At 39.7% G+C, this 19,623-nt stretch overlaps 4 protein-coding genes across 53 annotated transcripts in view; 3 read left to right on the forward strand and 1 right to left on the reverse strand.

Annotated features, from left to right (window-relative positions):
• The window catches only part of LOC116253929 (uncharacterized), an 80,367-nt gene extending 76,899 nt beyond the window's left edge, over positions 1 to 3,468 (forward strand). For 28 of the 48 annotated variants that reach the window (XR_007573402.1, XR_007573415.1, XR_007573418.1 and 25 more), the window contains one exon: positions 2,159 to 3,468. Coding sequence is in view for 9 of the 48 variants with exons in the window: in XM_050077834.1 (XP_049933791.1) it covers positions 2,159 to 2,277 (119 nt within the window). In the remaining 39 variants the exon portion in view is untranslated. Of the gene's footprint in view, positions 1 to 1,088; positions 1,141 to 2,158 lie in introns of all 48 variants that reach the window. The other 20 variants (XR_007573414.1, XR_007573417.1, XR_007573420.1 and 17 more) reach the window with 13 other exon arrangements.
• Positions 3,469 to 6,896: 3,428 nt separating this feature from the next.
• Positions 6,897 to 10,461, forward strand: LOC116254429 (uncharacterized). The gene is made up of 3 exons (XM_031629812.2): positions 6,897 to 7,065; positions 9,355 to 10,118; positions 10,206 to 10,461. Exons 1-3 carry the CDS (start codon positions 7,031 to 7,033, stop codon positions 10,277 to 10,279), a joined length of 873 nt encoding a protein of 290 aa, XP_031485672.1. The 5' UTR covers positions 6,897 to 7,030; the 3' UTR covers positions 10,280 to 10,461.
• Positions 10,396 to 14,687, reverse strand: LOC116254430 (peptidyl-prolyl cis-trans isomerase FKBP20-1). Of its 3 annotated transcripts, none has more exons than XM_031629814.2 (6): positions 14,533 to 14,687; positions 12,087 to 12,215; positions 11,416 to 11,549; positions 11,255 to 11,334; positions 11,068 to 11,160; positions 10,396 to 10,622 (listed from the first exon to the last, which is right to left on the reverse strand). In XM_031629814.2, exons 2-6 carry the CDS (start codon positions 12,193 to 12,195, stop codon positions 10,472 to 10,474), a joined length of 567 nt encoding a protein of 188 aa, XP_031485674.1. In that variant the 5' UTR covers positions 12,196 to 12,215; positions 14,533 to 14,687; the 3' UTR covers positions 10,396 to 10,471. The 3 variants fall into 3 exon arrangements, with proteins under 3 accessions (XP_031485674.1, XP_031485676.1, XP_031485675.1); XM_031629816.2 differs by having other exon boundaries at positions 12,087 to 12,224; positions 14,533 to 14,678; XM_031629815.2 differs by having other exon boundaries at positions 12,087 to 12,220; positions 14,533 to 14,669.
• Positions 14,688 to 16,890: 2,203 nt separating this feature from the next.
• Positions 16,891 to 18,918, forward strand: LOC116253989 (trihelix transcription factor GTL1-like). Its single transcript, XM_031629000.2, has one exon. It carries the CDS (start codon positions 17,199 to 17,201, stop codon positions 18,660 to 18,662), a length of 1,464 nt encoding a protein of 487 aa, XP_031484860.1. The 5' UTR covers positions 16,891 to 17,198; the 3' UTR covers positions 18,663 to 18,918.
• The last annotated feature ends 705 nt before the right edge of the window (positions 18,919 to 19,623 follow it).

Consider the following 19,623-nt stretch of genomic DNA (forward strand, 5'->3'; position numbering starts at 1 on the left):
CTGAGGCAGTAAAATTTTGGTTAATTTAGGTACAGATTTCCCTTGCAGAGAAATTCACAATTATGAGACTGGTGCATGTGACTTAAAAGTTCCAATAGTTGTGAAATGCAAGCGAGAAATGGATTCAAACACCTACGGTCAGGGTCTTGAATATTATGAGAATTTTTTAGTTAATCAGCTGTGGCATAATTACATACCATACAGTACTATTCTAAGTCCAAGTGATGGTAATTTCCAACTGCACCAAAGTGGAATCCCTTCATCGGATACACATGCATACACAGGTAGTATGGTGTTGACAGGCACCACATTATTCGAATTTCACTTACCTGAATTCGACAGATATGTCTCTGATACCAATGATGGAATTTTAGCAGCGGAACAATACCTATGATCAGCCCTTCGTCTGCGCAGCAAATCACCAGTGGCTCCCCAAGATGAGCATCAAGAGACAACACCTATAAGAGATAGAGAAGAAGAGGAGGAAGCAGAAGAAATAACAGATTTAGGGTTTGCTTCTAGGAGGCGCAGGCTTGGCTAATCTTACGATTAACGCTAAGCAAATGATAAGCTGAGCTTTTATAGACTGCCTCCTAGGGTTTCCCAATACCAGCAACTGACGGTTACCTCCGAAGAGATTAATTTTCTTAATTTAACAGTTTTCTTCACCTGCACCTTGCAACATAGCATAAGGCAAATTCCTCTGGTTTAGTTTTCTGTAGCTGGTTGCTTTTTCTTTATGAATTTTGTATGCAAGACCTCTCCCAGAAATACGGCAAAGTAAGGAACATTCATCTTCACCTTACGTCCTTCTCACTTCTTTAGTTGTCCCACAGACATTAGATTCTGTCTTTGCACTGCCGACCATGTTTGATTAGGCCTTCTGTTGACCTACTGAATAATAGATTTATTTTTTATTGAGTATGCGATTCAGATGCTTGTGGAATTCAAAGGGGAAGCACTGCAATCATCCTTGTTTACTGCTCTGAAATATTACTTTTGGCATAAGATGGCATCTATGTTATTCTTTTCAAATTCTGGAACTGAGCATTGTTAGTTGATTGCCTGTCGACCATCTGCATTGGCAGGTTGAGCACATTGACTTCTGGACTGAACTCTGCCTGTTTGTTCATTTTCAAGGTATATTCAGGATCGCCATGCTGGATATTGTTTATAATTGCTGCTTCATGCATTTATTTGTCCTTGTATGTAAATTGCAACAATAGACTTTCCACTGTCAAAGCGATAGTTGCTTTATAAATTTGAAACGTACTTAGATTTTTTTTATTTTGCTTCTTACCACCATGTTCATCCTCATATATTTTTTCTTCTTTTCTTCTGTTATTTCTTGCTTGCTTTTCATTTTTAAGGTATATTCAGGATCGCCAAGATGGATATTGTTTATAATTGCTGCTTCATGCATTTATTTGTCCTTGTATGTAAATTGCAACAATAGACTTTCCACTGTCAAAGTGATAGTTGCTTTATACATTTGAAACGTACATAGGTTTTTTTTTTTTTTTTTTTTGCTTCTTTCCACCATGTTCATCCTCATATATTTTTTCTTCTTTTCTTCTGTTATTTCTTGCTTGCTTTTCATTTTCAAGTATGAAGAAAGCAAATCTGGTTATAATGACCAGAATACCCCGGTCACTAGAAAGGGGAGCACCCTATAAGAATAGAAAAAGGTAGTGAAAAAGTTAAAGTCCAAAAAAGATTTTCCTTTCTGAAAATCATCCAAAAACACCTCAACTTCCCCCTTCTCTCTTTATTTTTGAGTGCATATCTGTTGCACCCACCAACTCTCATTCTCCCTGGAGAAAGGGGGTGATCTCTTAAGAAAAACCAAATGGCCCTCACTCCCATTAACCAACAGGGAAATCCTTCTTAGGAAGAAGAGGCAGCTATTGAATCAGCTCTGACTCAGCGAAAAGAAAAAGATTCTTTTGCCTTGACACTATGGACACTACAACCATATCTCTCTAAGTCCAAACATCCTTATTTTCAATTCATTTTCTTCAATGAGATTGACCGATTTTAAGGTAGAAAAGATGGCTGTGAAAAGAAAAAAGAATAGTATACAGGTCAAAGAGTACGTGGGACAAAGAGGAGTTAAGAAAAAAAAGTACTTTAACTTCAGTTCTTGCATTGGCTGCAGGGTACCCGGATAACCATTATGATCGTTGGTGGCATTCAAGTGGTACCAAATGGCCCTCACTCCCATTTACCAACAGGGAAATTTGGCACATTATGGACACTACAACCATAGCTCTCTAAGTCCAAACATCCTTATTTTCAATTCATTTTGTTCAATGAGATTGACCGATTTTAAGGTAGAAAAGATGGCTGTGAAAGGTAAAGAAAATAGATATACAGGTCAAAGAGTACGTGGGACAAAGAGGAGAAAAAAAAGATTACTTTAACTTCAGTTGTTGCTTTGGCTGCAGATACCCGGATAACTATTATGATCGTTGGTGGCATTCAAGTGGTACCAAATGGCCCTCACTCCCATTTACCAACAGGGAAATTTGACACACTATGGACACTGCAACCATAGCTCTCTAAGTCCAAACGTCCGTATTTTCAATTCATTTTCTTCAATGAGATTGGCCGATTTCAAGGTAGAAAAGATGGCTGTGAAAAGAAAAGAAAACAGATATACGGGTCAGAGTACGTGGGACAAAGAGGAGTAAAAAAAAAAAATAGTACTTTAACTTCAGTTCTTGCATTGGGTGCAGGTACCCGGATAACCAGTATAATCGTTGGTGGCATTCAAGTGGTAAGATCGAGGGCGTGGTTACTGTGGCGAGAGATAGCATGAGCTTCATCCAAAACTTCACGGATATTCTTGTGAAGGCATTGGCCCATGCCATAACACCAGCGTCGAGTAGGGCAACGACTCTGACAGGCTTCAGGAATATTTTGGGAGCATGCAACCTATTACTACATTTTCTATTTCATGGAAGTGTTGGAGGCAGCTTATCAAAACAAGAGCAGGTCATTCGATTTCCTGGTTGATGAAATCAAGCGGAACGATGATCCAATCATCCCTCCCTATCGGTCAAATGTGACCGACTGTAATCTTCATGGCTTACCTCCACTTCTTAATTAGCTTTACATGTTTAATCAAAACCATCTTCTTTGTGATCTCTAAAAGCTGCTAGGTCCGCATGGATTTCAAAGTCTACACTCAATAGAGTTCCAATCGCAGGGTCCAGGTTTTGAATGTGGAATGTAAGCTGGAATCTGTTTTGGGGAACGATTATAAAGTCATTAACCGAACAACTTCTCGTACCTTTTGATCTCCTCTGTTTGTTGAGGACTTTGGTTGTTGTACGCAAGTTCTTTTTGTTTTTTCCTTTCGCTAATCCTGGATATGCTGTTGGTGCCCTAATTAATTAAGGGCTAGACATGTATCTTGTAATAGGACAATATTAGTGGATATTAATTACGGGCAAGTTCTTCGTATATTTATGTAAAATGTTAAGTTAGAGTGCGTTTGATGCTCCACCTGTGCCGATAAGTGAGCATCATCAAATTGTTCCTCTCGCTCTGTTTCTCTCTCTCCCTGTCTTCCCCTCTCTCCCGCTATTTCCCTCGGCTCCGACTTGCCTTCTCTCGCTCTCTTGCCCGACTCGGTCATAGGACTTTGCTGCATTACAGTTGAGATATGTTGTCTCTTGAAGATGATTCAAAGAGAAAAGGACATAAAAGGCTACCCAATCGTGCCGAGATGCACTAGGCTTGGAGACCTTATGGAGGGGGACTGCCAATCCTCAGAGAGCATCGCCAGAAGAAAAAAAAAAAAAAAAACACTACCATCCCTAAGAAGACCTCACTTTTGAAGCAAATGACGGGTTCATATGACATTTCTCCAGATTGCTCATTAACCGCATTTCTTCTCATTTTGTTGACGATTTAGCTTTAACCTAAATCTATGTAAACTTAAATTATGTGCTTCTCTAGTTGAGTTTCTGCTCATTCTATTTTATCTGAGGAATTCACCCAAACATTTGTGTTGATATGGATCTCATGTCATTTTTTTTCTGCTCTAAGACAATAAACCTGCCGATCAATTCAATTCTTTAGTTGAGAAATTTTCTTAGAACTCAGATCAGGTTATTTAGGACAAGTACATGCATCAGGGACCAGATATGTATGTGCCCCTGACAGGAACTGAATCCAGTCTATATGTCCATGCATACAAGGAAAAGGCCATATGTCCATGCATCTTCAGAGTTCAGACACAAATGTGCAGATAAGCATGTGGTTAAGCATGTCAAGGATTCCCAATTTAAAGTAGTAATTCCTAATTGCTTTTTGAAAAGTTGACAATCATTGACACTAATTCCTTTACAAATAAGAAGCCTTAACAATAAATACAAGTTAAAATTGAAGATGCACTAACCAATGATAAAATGCAATGGTTTGTCTCTGTCAACAGAATGGCTCCTTTCATTGAGTGGAAGTTTGCTTAGAAAACCAAAGAATCACCAGTTAGTCAAATGCACGTACTCATCATTCTGATATTATCCTCATTGCACCTCTTCTAATTTCAATTCAAGATCATTTTTATCAGTCATACACCGCTGCAGCTGAATCTCTAGCTCCTTGTATCCTGGACTCAGCATTGCTGACAGCTTCTTGTGAAGCATCAGCCGTTTCTGCCTTGGCATTTAGCTCCTTTTCCTTCCAATCAATCTAGCTTCCTGTTTTTGACGATCTCCTGACATTATGCATGTTTCTCAATAACCAAAATATTGGATTTTAAGGCTGCAAACTTGCAATAGTATGGCCTATTTAATTATGGTTGGTTTCTAATCCTAAGAGTATCAAGTTATGTGCACATTTTGAAATCTTCATTTTCGTATCAGTGTTTCTTTTTTGACAGCTGAATGTGTAAGTGAACAGGTTGAGTGGTAATAGTCAATAACTGACTGTCATGCCAGTGTAGCAGTTTAGTCACTCAGTTAATGGTAAAATTTGTCACTCGAATTTCTCTTATGTAACTTATCTATTAGTTAATCTTCTGAGGTTGTTTTGAGGTTACTAAAACATGAACATTTTTCCCGCAACCAAGTATCACTGTTGCCCACAACCTTATTGATTATGGAAGAGGAATACGATGGAAGAAGCACTAACGGGCAACAAAAAAATCGTCAGAAAAAGGTCGGACCCTCACGGGTCGACTTTTTTGCCAGGGTAAATTTACCCTGGAAATCAATTTTGAGCGAGTGAAAGTTTCCAGTGTTTGATAACGCTGGTTGAAACCGTACAGAAAAGAAAAAAAAAAAACCCAATGAATAGTGTTTTTCCTGGCCATCAAACGCACGAAGAAACTTTTAAAAGAAAATTTTAGCTTGCAAACTCTTTTTTTTTTTTAATAAGTATTTATTATATATTTTAAACCACTTTACTTGTTTCTTACAGAATGGGAAAACTGGCTCTTGGTGTGCTTCTACACTACGACAGAATGGGACACATGACTCTTTTCGTGCTTCTAGTCTGCGCCATAACCTTGGTCATTGTGGTGCTTGCCCTCTTTCTTGCATTGTGCCACCTCTGCATTGGCGGCAAACCCCACGGTATATCATTTTCTCTTATTATCATTCAGCTTCACTATATAATTTGTTTTAGTTGATTTTTATTAACAAAATTCTTTATGCTTACTATGACTTTTGCTGTCGTTTACAGGAGACAACAAAGAAGAAGGAGATGGTGAGATAGAGATTCCAACCATTTCTAGTGATCACACTTGGGTGGAAGAGGAGGTAGAAGAAGGAGATGGTGAGATAGAGATTCCAACCATTTCTAGTGATCACACTTGGGTGGAAGAGGAGGTAGAAGAAGCGGACGAACTGTTCGCTAGAGCAGAGAGACTCATCCGAGATTTCCTCAGGCAACGGGCAATAGAAAGAGGAGGTTGAGGTATGAAGGATGTTGGTGATATAAAAAAACATATTTTTATGTTTAAGTTCTTTCATTTAACTTCATGTTTCCAATGTAGTCTACACTTAAATAAATGAAAGAAATTAACCATGTTTTGTACATATTTCACTAAAAATTAATGAAACTTGCCACTTACATGTTGACTAAACATGAACCAGATGCAGATATTGTCCTTGAATCTCCTGTTCAATAGGAATCTAAGTTCTAGAATACATCATCTTAATCATAGTTCATGGAAGTAATGTTCGTATACTCTCTAAGCAAGTAATGGTATGACTAATGAACTTGATGCCTCCACTGTGCTGGAAGGCAAATTTCATCTGAGGGGTTGTGTCAACCATGTGTGCATTGTCTGAATATCACTCACATGCTCATTGTCTGAATATCACTCACATGCTCGTATTGACTATATTCTTGCCTTCTGTGGGTGCAGGGAAATTAGATTAAGAAAAAAGCGCGCAGGAGGCTATCGACATTGACAATACAAGCTGGTCTTTCTTTTAGCACTGCAATACGTTCTTGTTCTTCAAAAACTTGGACATCAGCTCATTTATTATCACTCTAAACAAACTTTAGAAGGTCCTAATATATATATATATATATAGAGAGAGAGAGAGAGAGAGAAAGAGAGAGAGAGAGAGAGAGAGAGAGAGAGATTTCATCTCCATATAGTATTCCTATTTTTGGGCAATTGATCATATTGTATCTCATAATGTTGCTTAAGAAATATATATTATAAGCTTCCAGTAATATATTTTTAGCTGGCCAAATGGCGTGATATAAACATTATCCGCGAACAACGGGAAAGTTGCGAGTTAAATTTTGTTAGCCAATGGTCAAACCTTCCTCTGAGTACGATGTGTCTATTTCTGTCCTAGAGTTGCCTTTGTAGTGCAAATTTGTCATTCATCCAATGATAAGCAGCAGTTGTGCTCATCCACGAAAGGGCAAATTGACACTCAGTTAGGGGACCTTTAATCGATAAGAGGTGAACCAACCATCCCTTGCGGAGCGGAAGGATGATTAGGTGACTTGAGAAGAGTAAGAGTCGATTCTTGGTCTTTTGGTGGTGACAAGATTCATGGAAAAGAACGACAACCCAGATGAGGTTTTCAGGTTGATTCTATGCTCACATGTTTGTTTTGTCGATTTACTTGTTTATTATGCATGCTGGAGTAAGGAGAGGTCTCCGGTAAATTTAGTTCCTTAATGGTACTTTTCCCTTGAATCTTTTGTTTGATTTCCATGGGAGGTTATCGATTTCCACCGGCGTCCCGTGGATATCCTCTTGGTTGATCGTTTGGGGTTTTCCTTTGAGTTCTGATTTTGGTATTCTGCATTATGATGGGTGTTACTGCGATAAATCTTCTGGTTTTTCACTGCTTTCCCTGTGTTTTTTTTTTTTTTTCGTTCTTCCATCATGTAGGAAAATTCCATCAAATGGTAATATGTTATCTTTTGGGTTGCTCCTTAATCGTTTGTAACGTTCACCCCTGTGTGTCATGGGAAAATCAAGTAACCTAGTGAGAAAATTTGTGATTTGGGCATAAATTGTGTTTGTTGATTTTGAATCTCTGATGATGGTGTAGGTAGGAGACTTTGTCTTCAAAAATTGAACAATTTTCATTACAACGATAGCTGAAAAGAACTATCCTGCCTCCAAGATTTCATCAGAAGCGCGAAATAATGAGGCGCAACATGTGGTTGCAATTGTGTTCAGCTTGATCTTAGTGCTGGCATTGAGGGCTTGAAGGTGGTCTAAATTTTTTTTTGAGGCTGTTAAATGGGATTTGTTGGATCTAGTCGGACCTTCCCATTGTGTTCTGAAATGTCAATGCCGTGTATGAGAATGCTGCACCTGGCGTATGGATTGCAATATTACGAATCAAATAGGCCTCATCTAAATGTCTTTGGTTGCCTCTGTGATAGGTTTTAATGGACAACCTCCGGGTAGGGGGAGGATATAAGAATTTGATTCGAAGGTTATACTAAGTTACTAACCATCCAGACTCTGGGATGTTGGCAACAAGAATTTCGCATCTTGGTAGTTTATGGTGGTTATCATATGCTGCCAACGGTTCATAACATCCCTATTCATGTAGGTTTTCTTACGTTTTCCTGCTTACGTTAATGCCTTGTAAAAATTTATGCTTCTCTAAGATTTGCTTGGACGGAGTTTTAGTTAGAGACAGAGGCACATAGTCAGATTATAAGGGCCGTTTGGCAACAGTAGCACTGTCACTGCCCCATGAATTTGCTCCAAAAAATGGACCGGATTCATGTAACACTAGCAAGTGTTTCATGAATGTTAATGTTCTATGAATCTGCTCCTTTTAAGGCATATTCATGGAACAGTAACAGAATGTTGCCAAACAGACCCTAATGAGTCGTTTGGTCTGAATGCTACTTAGTAGATAATGAGGTGTTTAGAACAAAACTCAAGGAGTAAAGGCCATCCTCATGATGCAGCAAGTGTTTCCCATTTCAGCTGATTGTTTCAATCCTTTTTAGCTTCACCAGTTAGTACAAAATAAATGTCGATGCATTATATTATTATCCTAGCTACTGATTACTCACGGCAGTGGGGTAGTTGGTCTACGTGGTTTGCATGTCCAGATACCCGGTCCATCGAACATGATTGAGATGCTTGAAGAACGGCATGTAAGTCGCCCTGGTAAGAATTAACTGTCATAAAAATACATAAATAAATATCTTTTGGTACGTTGTATGTGTAGTATTAAACTATCAACCAGAACGTCAGCTTTCAAAGTTGTAATAGTTGCTGACAAATTATTTGTCTACGTTTGTATCCTTTTGCTATTATTACTGTTAGCATGTATATTAGTACTCTCAGTTTTCTACGGCCAACCAGTCAAATTATAACGCTAAGTGTGTTCTGTATCTCAGTGGAGGTCCATACTTTCTGTAGCTCCTGCACATACTTCCTGGATATTTTTGGTTAGCTTATGCATTTTATGGTTTATTCAAGGTGGTCCATTCTGTGGGGGATTAATTTTTTCAGCGTTCAGGTGCATTATTGTAGCAGATATCAATTAGAGGGAAAGCAAACGTGGAAGAGATATTTTGTCCATTAATCTTTCTTTTCATGTGCATGTGCTTTGTATTGAAGATACAATATGAAGTTCGATAAAAGACAGGTAGAAACATGGTACGCTACAAAATGCAACTATCGTCCCATTTCTCCTATGAAGTATGGTCATTGGTGGAGTAGAAACCAGAACAGCTTGCATAGAACATAGTCACTTTGGAACACAATATTACACTTCCAGCATTCCAAGCTGCAATTTCGATTTCTTTCTTTTGGTGCTTTTTTGTATCATGCAAAACCACACTGCATGCCTGAGAAAGCCAGCCTAATGACAGTGTTTCCTTCCAATATTTCAGTGTAGCTGTCAATGGTTTATCATGTCCTCTTCTTGCTGCGGAATGGAACAAGAAAAGGAAGTTGGAGGATCTGGAATTGGCTGTGCCATTGCCAAAACTCAAATGCTTAGTTCAATCCTCTGACAGATGCAAAAATGAACGTTGGAACTATGGACCAGAAAGCGTTGAATCCGTGGTTGGCATTCACAAAAATAACCTTATGCCCAAAACAAAGGGTTATAGTCCAAAAGTCGTTTCATGCAATTATACATCATCTTCATGGACTGCAGGGGGATGTTCCAAAGCGGTGGTAAGACCAGAAGACACAGGGTCCTGCAGTGGAAGCAACAGTTTTATGGGGGAGTACGAGGCCACCATATCTTTCGACATACAAGGTGAAGCTGAGGAGACAACTACCTGCCCTGAAAACTGCAGCAGAAGCACTTTCAGGAGCACTGCACATTCACCGGCTTGCAGAACCATGAAGAGGAAAACAGGAGAAATAGCATCTTCAAGTAAAGAACCAAAGGCCGAACCGAAAAGATTGAATTCTGGGGACATCCTTGATACACAAATAATCACTGAAAATTTGGAAGAGTCCTCGAAATACCAGTCTGAATTTCCATATACAGAAGATGATAATCTGTTAGGGTTGGATATAAACTATGCAGATTTAGTTGCCCTTGCAGAATCCCACAATGCAGTTGATGATGCCTTTCTGCATATTGATGATCCATTTTCCCCTTTCTATCTACTCCAGGGTGGAGGGTGGAATGCCGACAAAGGTGAATCTCTTTTTCTTCCTTTCCTCTCGATGCAGTAATTTTTAGTTTTTTAGCATATTACCAATGGAGCTCCTGTTGTGGATGCAGACAGTCAACAATCCGAGAGGAAACCAACTATTGATCAAGAGTTTGAGCAGTACTTTTCTTCACTGATGCTTTAGGATGGCCTTCTTGTATATGTTTTGTTATGTTAAAGAGCCCATGTAGTATATGTCACCGCAATATGACATGACTGGCTTTGATTATTTTGGGAATATAAGTTGACAAATAACACATGTAAACTCAGAAATGTGTAATTTCATATTTAACTTGATAATGTGCGAAACCAGTATCATTGGGTACATATGAAGTAACTATTTTGCTTTCCCTTTCCCTCTTCCTTGACCTTTTTTGGCTTCCATCTTGGCCTGCACTCGAGCAGCTGCTGCAGCTTTTGCTTCTTCTCTTCGCTTCTTCTCTTCCTCTTTAGCAGATGCTGCCATTTCCCTTTGTTTTTTCAGTTCCCTGGCATTAATGAGCAAGTTACAAGCAAGCTCTATATCAAGTGACTAAGCTCAAAACAAAGAAAAGTACTTCGTGAAAAGCAAACGCTAAGCTAGTTTGGAATTTCTAAACTAAATTTGGGGTCACTTAAATGAAACAGAAGGCTTTAATGGTGTATCTTCAATAAAATATTTAGTATCCAGAACAGCAACAACAGAGTTCTATTCCCCCAAAGTAGATCGACCAAAGGTTTCTGATAAATGCTCAAAATTATCGAAAAGAGAGTTTTTCGAAAATGCTCAAAATTATAGGAAAACCGAGAGGTGTTGTAATCTTCAGAATTCATCCAAATGCATAAAGATCAGCACCCCCCCCCCCGGCGCAATAACCACTCCATTTTGCCGCTTTGAGTGTGGGGCTTCCACGCAGACAATCTCACGAGTTACTATTAGAAGCAAATACGTACTCTAGCTTAGCCTTTTGCTCGGAAACTGTGCTCGGAGTCAAGCCCTTGTGAGGACGACAAGCAACCAACTCAACCTCAAATATGAGGGTTGCACTGCATACTCATAACAAGGCAACAGCTGATGAGAAATCCAACTAGAAAAGGTACAGTAAACACAAACTGCAAACCAAAGAATGCTAAGTCTTACTTTGGTGGAATATCTGGGGGAGAGCCAGCAATCCCATATGCATATTCTGGCTGACATGTGATCTTTGCAAGCTCCCCAACCTTGAGCAGCAAGGAGAAGGAATTTCACAGAATGTTTAAAGGAAAAGAAGGAAACTAATACTCAAATAACATTGGGTTCACCTTCATGGTTTTTAAAGCGATGTCCCAAGCCTTGATGACTGCACCCCTGCCAAGCTCGAAGGAGAAAATGGTGTTGTCTTCACGCGTAGTATCAAAAACTTCACCAGTTTCAGCCAGGACGCCTTCATAGTGCACTATGTTCAAGATCAGTTTCAGCTTCATTAGTCAGGGAATGCACATAACACACGCACATCTTTGGGACAGAGCATCGGTGGCCTCCTAGCTCTATTGCAACGGCATCATCTTCTGTAATGGTATAATATACTAATATTGTTTCACAACCTGCTCAGTGTTCATCTATTAGTAATCTGGCTCTGTTTCATTTCATGCTAAGGTGCTAAATGATGATACAAACTTTTCACATCTCTCTCTCTCTCTCTAACCCTCCCCCACAAAACCCCACACACATAGAGACACACACAGACAATGTCAAGTGCGCATATCACTTTTAACACGTTACACTACATTCCACTTTCATGCCACTCCCTTTTTGCATGACCTTATCGTACTCTTCCTAGTAGAGGACTCCACATCAGTGTTACTAAGTGCCACACTAGTACCTCTTTAACATCCATTATGAGTAAACAACTGCCTTCTGGAGGATATCATGGCTAGATTCATCTATCACGATGCTAAGGCGAAAAACACGAGAGCTCCAAAACATTACATACCATCAACAAGAGGAAGGTCCTCAGATGGTGCTAGCGCACCAGGTTTGGCTGATCGCAAGACCATTTTTGTGACGCCTCCATCACCAGTTAAATCAATAGCATCTACCATCCTTCCAATCAATAAGAAACCTGTGCTACCTTGCATAAAGACGTGTTAGAACACTTACTAGTAGTGCCATCTTATACAAGAAATAACATATTTAGAAAAGGAAATCCACTACAAGAGCGAAATTTTTCTGCAATCAGCCAGACTTGTGACCAATACCATACGAATATGAGGCAAGAAGCACAGTGATCTTTCAACAACTTGATGCAAACCCTCCAGGGAAGCTGGTGAATTACCAAAGCATCTTTATGATCTGTCTGATCCCCTAAGATATGGTACAAATGCTATCTTTTGTGTAGGTATAAATCAGCGTCTTATTTTAGTCTTCTTCAATTTTTTTAGCAACACAATCAGAATAGAGAATAAGAAAACTAGAGTTAGTTGCCAAAACCATTATAAAATAAACACTAATGGCAGGAAAGATCAGTAGAACAGCACTAAAAGAGGTAAAAGACAAAAGTACTCTACTCATGTGGTGTCCAATCTTCCTTCAGAAATCATTTTTCATTCATCAAAGTAGCTTCGAAGCAAGCACCACACACCAATTTCTTATTTTAAGCATTCTGAAATTAGTGTTATGGAACTAATAAGTAACAAAAATCACAGTTTTGTGTATCTGCCACTCTTTATGGTACTTTCTCCATTAAGTTCCAACAAATCTATTTCACAAGGTACTTCAAAGTAACTAATATACAAATACAAGAAAAGCTAGCTACATCGATGCCTATACACAGGAATAAAGATCCTAAGATAGGCGTGCTTTATCACTTTCAGTTTGTAGAAGTCTTTGACCAAAGTTATCTTCATCTATCTTGGAGCACAGCAAAACCTATACAGAATCTGTCAACTAAACTATTTACATCATCGTGTAAAAATAACCATTCTAAGGTCTGATTTGCTTCAAATTTTCAAACCAATGCAACATTCTCCCTCGTGTGTGTAAAAGATCTTGTCCTTGAACTCGGCAGTTCAACAAAGTAATAGACAAGACATGCAAGATCTTCTCTGCAGTCCTGCAATACATGAAGAAAACAAAAGATGAAAGTTTTCAAACCACAGGCGCATTTTACTGATCCCAGAAATTTATTCCACACATTATGGTTCTTCTCCCTCTCAACCGTAGCCATCACTATGAAAAAACAGAGCCTTCTATTTGTTTCCATCCAATTGTCATGAAGCAGCTTCACATTTCTCAATCCCATTTTTATTTCCACAGAACTGAGATAATCATATATTCTATAAGATCATCTCACCTTCGATACAGTATATGGGTTTTTCCTTTTTCTATGCTAATCACTTCCCAAGACAATGCACACATTTCTCCTTGAATAACATTCGAAAACTTTGAAACAGTCATGAATGGTTAAGCTCAAGTGAGATAGGTATCCCTTAAGAGCAATCTTTTGGAGAGATCTTGCAATATCAGATAGTATTTAAGGTGAAAAAATGAAAGGGATTGACTTACATCTAGTAGTAACTATGTATCTATAACTTCTCCATCGACTTGAAATGGTTGCCTATAAAAGCACCATATGCACCATCTTAATTCCTAAAAACTTAACTAAAACATGTAACGAGAAATGGAAAAAAATAACATATACATAAAGGAGGAAGCCATCCACCTGCTTTGTTCCTTTCATTTATCAAATTTTCATCAACCATTGCCTATAAAAGAGCATAACTAAGCAACATACACTCAGAAAAGCCGTCTAATGCATCCCTAGACCTTTTCAACAGATTGTAGTCTGTAGACACAGTTAACATGATCAAGTTGAAGCTCCGCCAAGAAACAGAAACAAGAAGATATACTCAGGGAGTGTTACAGGTCAACACAAGGAAATCAAAACCTACAATTCGAATTGAAACAGGTGTAATATGATCTTGAAGAGGAACTTTGAACTTCAACCACATGATCGGCAAGCTTGAATGAGTTCGCAAACGCCGGTACAGACCTACGATGAAATATCCCTATAATGAAACATCCCAATATATCCCACTACCCTTACGTGGGTGTATCCGAAACATCCTCAGGTAGGGTAATCGTGGTGCATCGATCATGAGAACAAGTAGGGCAAGTTACAATACTGAAACGAATTCCACTCCCTTCTACAAAATCCCAACATTTCTTTTTTGGCATAATTGGGTGCGTCCATGAACTCCGTGCAGAAGAACTAAAACTAGAAAATCGAGCCTTCCCAAAACATGCAAAAATTAGGGCACAGCTTCGTAACCCGTAATCAAACGACTCGTTCCAGGAGACTACCATCAAAGGAGGAGTGCAAAGAAGAACAAGAGCAAGCACAACAACAAGAACAAGAGAAACAGAGGAAGTTTTCTTACCTGAAAACACGATATCCTTCGACTCACTGGACTCGGTGGATTCACCTTCTGGGGAGAGAGTGAGACCACAGAGGAAAAGAGGGTCGACTCTCCCGTTTCTTTTTCAAAGAAGATAAATAAAATACAGAGAAGCGATCAAATTATTCTTATTTCTGAGATGCCTTGTGATGTCTTAGCTTTCCTAAAAAACAAATTATATTTGAGAGATGTTAATTGTTCTACTAGGGATGTACATTATTAGTACTTTTATCAAGTCATATCGACTACCAATGAGCAAACAGAAAAATATCGGAGACATGTCTTTGGATAGCAATATTAAAAAAGAAAACGAAAAATACAAATTTGCATATCATATTTTCTAGTGGTAAAAAAGAAGCATATCTATTTATCCAATTTGCATTGTTAGATCCAAAAATCCAAAGTTCAAAAAATGTTTGATGAGCACTTTTAAACAGTATTATTAGGAAGAGAGGCGTTAAACCTTTCATGACTAAAGTGCAAGCTTTAAGATCAAATGAGTACGATGCAATGTTGTTAAACCATACAACTTTGGTCATCCTTTCATTCATTTTAAACGGCATGCATGTGTGTAAAATAGTTATAAATCACATCGTTTTTCTTTTCATCTCCACATACAATGTGCAAGAAAACCATTTCCATATAATGTATCTTCTCTAATTTTTCTTAGAAATATTGTTTTTGATAATTCAAATATATATATCCTTCAGCACGCACTCGGCTTTTGACTTCTACTTATTGGAGCTTTGTATAACAGAAAAAAAGTTATAAAATGTTATAGTTTCATACATTTCCCAGTAAATTGTTCTTGAGTTTTTTTGTTTTCCAAGTGGAAGATGAACATGAATCTGAGAAAGTTACTATGTTAAGTGAAAATGAACAAGGGGACAAGACCATCTATATATTTTGTTGCTCTCTTTTGATAGCTTCTTCTAAACTTATAAAAATGGATAGTATATAAATGAGAGTCGATTTCCATGAAAAGAATATGATTTTCATTTCCCAAGAAAAAATAAAACCACATGCAAGTTGTTTTCCCCAAATATCGGAAAAACAGTGCAAAGAAGGTGGAATTCGGTAAATTCAACTCCCAAATTTCATGAAACCGCGGATTCACTAAAAAGAAAATTCAACAAAACAACGGGCAATAATAATGATTTTTTTTTTCCTTTTTTCTATTCGAGCTTGTGGGTTGTGAGTAAAAAACAGGCGACAATTGAAATCATACGGCAGCCGGAAAGTGCCCCTGTTTGCTAGAAACCTGCTGGAAAATGCTTTGGTGTAGATAAATGTTGAAAAAAAGTTGTACATTTTTAAGAACTTTTTATTTTCTAATTACTGGTTTGTTATTTATTTATTTATTGTTGAATGGTGTTCACATATATATGTAATATAATACGATATGATAAAATATTTGCTGAAAAATATCTTGCTAATACCAACCTATAAAGGGGTATGATTTGGAATGGGTAGTATATAAATGTGTAAGGATGGCGACATAGTGGTCTAGATATTTAATATTTTATGGCATAAATATTGGGTGCCTTGGATTGAGAAAACAAGGGGAGAGAGAAGGGTGGCGTGGGAAAAGGGTGGGTGGTGGTACGGTCCGAATCAGCCAACCAAAACCAACCGGATGGAGTTCGATGCTTTTTGTTTAGGTTTTCTTCGTCTTTACTCCCATGATTTATTGGGTATTGACATTTTCATGCTCGTCTTACGTGCATTGATATGTTCATGTCTGTGTCGTTTTCAAAATATTTTTTAAATCTATACTAACTTATGTCCCAAGAATGAGATGAGATTCTTTATGATACGAACTTGGAACGTGTGATTCTTTGTATGAGCCGCATATTTTTATATTGATAGAGCTACAATTAGCCAAAACAAACAAAATAATTATGTAAAAGGTTATGACCCTGATTAGAGCTGGAGATTACAGGAACATAAATGCTTTTTTGTAAGATATGATCGGGAGGTTTTTTAGAGAATTAAAATATTTTTCAAAATAATTACCGTTGAATCATCCGGTAATGAAGTCGATTTACCATCAATTTGGTTTAGTTACGAGATTATACTACTTGCACTTAGATTCGAAACAGCTTATCAATGTTTAGTTTAAATAAATTCATCCTAGTTAAGATCTGTACCCGGGAAACATGAAGTAAAAGTCGCGGAAAATAAGAAATTGCAAATGTGGGGGCGACTTCGTGAACTGAGAAAAACTGGGGTGGCGATTTTTCAATTGCGAATAAAATGGGGGAGGAAGCAGGAAAAGTCCATCCCGTTCAAAGACGGACGATGGTTTTGGTTTCATCCTGTTTTGCGTTTCTGTGGACATGTCCTCGGCGCAAAACCATGGGCAGCAACCGAAAAGGATCTATCTTTCTATCTCTTCCTCTCACAGAGGATGAGAAAGATCAAACTCTTGACCCTCTTCTGGTTTCATTCTTATATGTGAGAGCTTCTCTCTGTATTTTTCTCTCGATTACTGGAGGTGTCGATTTTGGGGCACCCAAGTTGAAGTTGAAGGGTAGAGCATTACCATGTGAAGAGAGGATTTGAAGTAGAAGTCTTGGGGATTGATTCTCTGATAAGTTTGTACAGAGGGGGAGAGGACAGGAGAGAAGAGGGGAGGAAGGAAAGGAATGGAAAGCAATGGAGGGATGTCGGGGCCGATGCTCCCGGGAATGTTAGGCCTGGAGATGCCCCTGCACCAGCAGCATCCCCGCCACCACCTCCAGCAGCAGCCGCCGCAGCAGCACCAGATATCCCCCTTTGCCTCTTCCCTCATCCACGACTCCGGCGCAGACCACCACTCTCATCAACAGCAGCAGCAGCAGAGGCACCCGTACGGGATGGCCATCGCTTCCAAGGCCGCCACCGCCACCACCACCACCACCACCACCAGCAAGCAGCAGGTCTCGTTCAGCGACGACGACGAGGCCGCCAGCGGCTACGCTGCCGAAGATGGCAACGGGGCCGGCGACGCGCAGAACGGGAAAAGAGGGTCTATGTGGCAGAGGATGAAGTGGACCGATGACATGGTTAGGCTGCTCATAATGGTCGTGTTCTTCGTCGGAGACGATGGCGCTGGGCTGGACGTCGGCGGGGAGGCAGGAAAGAAGAAGGTTCTTGGTGGTGGGGGAAGCAGTGGCGGCGGCGGGGGTCTGTTGCAGAAGAAGGGGAAGTGGAAGTCTGTGTCGAGGGCGATGTTGGAGAAGGGATATAGAGTCTCCCCTCAGCAATGCGAGGACAAGTTCAATGACCTCAACAAGAGGTACAAGAGGGTGATCGACATCGTCGGGAAGGGAACGGCTTGCAGAGTCGTGGAGACTCCGAGCCTCCTCGAAACGATGGATCACATCTCGCCGAAGATGAAGGACGAGGTGAGGAAGCTCCTCAATTCGAAGCATCTGTTCTTCAGGGAGATGTGTGCCTACCACAGCAGCTGCGCTGGTGGCCACCAATCTTGCGAGGCCGATGCCCCTCTGATACCTCCCCAGCAGCAGCAGCAACAACAGTCAATGTCTAGGCCCCAAGAGCAACGTTTCCTGCAAGATTCTGGCGGCGCGGGTGCGCCCAACAAGGAGGTTGAGGGCGATAATGGGGAGGATTACGACGATGACGACGACGATGATGAGGACGATGATGAAGATGATGATGAGGTTGGTTACGGGGACGATAATGACGCCGGAGAAGACGACGAAAGCAAAGGATTGTCGAGAAAGAGGCCGCGAAGAAGAGGTGGTGGTGATCGTGGTAGCATGTTATCCTTTTCGCCAATGCAGCAGCAGCTCAATTCGGAGATGGCGAGAGTGTTTCAGGATGGGGGAAAGACGGCGTGGGAGCAGAGGCAGTGGATCAGGAGCCGGGCTGTGATGCTGGAGGAGCAGAGGGTGAGCTACCAGTGCAGAGCATTCGAGCTAGAGCAGCAGCGGTTCAAGTGGCAGAAGTACAGCAGGAAGAAGGAGAGGGAGTTCGAGAGGATGAAGCTCGATAACGAAAGGATGAGGCTCGATAACGAGAGGATGTCCTTACTGCTGAGGCAGAAGGAGATGGAAATGGATTCCATGATCAAGAGATCAGATCCTTCCTCCATCACTGGATAGCCAACCTCTCCCTCTCTTTCGCTCTCTCATTGTGCCTCAATTTTTTCATGTTTTTGTATAATTTTGTAGTCAATCCTTCTTCTGTTATGGGTTGTTGGTTCTTGTTCTTTTCTTAGGGAAGCTATCAAATCCCTTAATTTGATGGTCTTTACTGATGGGGGTGGGGTTTGGCTTTTATACTTCTCAATAGCTATGGTGCTTTCTTCCCTGTACTCTTTTGACTCACTTGAGATATATAACAAAAAAATCTTCTATCTTTTTCGTTTTTCTTGTTGCTGGAGCACTAGATATAGAGCAACTTATGGAAAGCAATAATGCCTTTGTGGATTTGTCACTTGTCAGTGCCTGGGAATTCTGGTGTGTCCATAATTGGCATGGATTCTATGGGTTAATAATTGGGGTCTTTTGAATTGGGGAGTTCGGTGGAGGCTGATGTTTGTGTGTTTCTGTTGGCTCCTGCTGTTGGCCGATGTTTACACAGGCGGCTCATAGCTGCTGATTCTGCTGTTGGAGGAATTGGTAGGTCCAAGTGGCTGCTCTCTAGAGTACCGTAGCTTCTAGAAAAGACTGATAAAGACTTCAGTTTATACTTGCTTTATTTGATCAATCTGATCATTAATAGGGCTGTAAATAGTTGTCATGTGTTCTTGAGACTTTGGTTTCTTCAGCTTTATTCTTAATTGAATTCAACAGTCAATTTTGGTCGTTTTTAGATTAACTGCATTTGCGACATTCGCATTCCTAGCAATTTGAGGAGCATCTTTGAAAAGAAGAACAGCCTTCTTGTCTGTGAATCACATTCATAACGCTTGATCAGAAAGCACAGAGAGCCCAAGAAAATGTGTAAAATTGGTATAGATTTGAATGATGTGCTTTCGTCTTCATTACAGTATTTCTCAACTGATCCTGCGATGGCTCTTAGCTCGATACTCTTCAAGCTTTAGTATGATTTCGGGGTACT

This window comes from Nymphaea colorata, chromosome 5 (genome assembly GCF_008831285.2).
Source record: "Nymphaea colorata isolate Beijing-Zhang1983 chromosome 5, ASM883128v2, whole genome shotgun sequence".
Classification (NCBI taxonomy): Eukaryota; Viridiplantae; Streptophyta; class Magnoliopsida; order Nymphaeales; family Nymphaeaceae; genus Nymphaea; species Nymphaea colorata.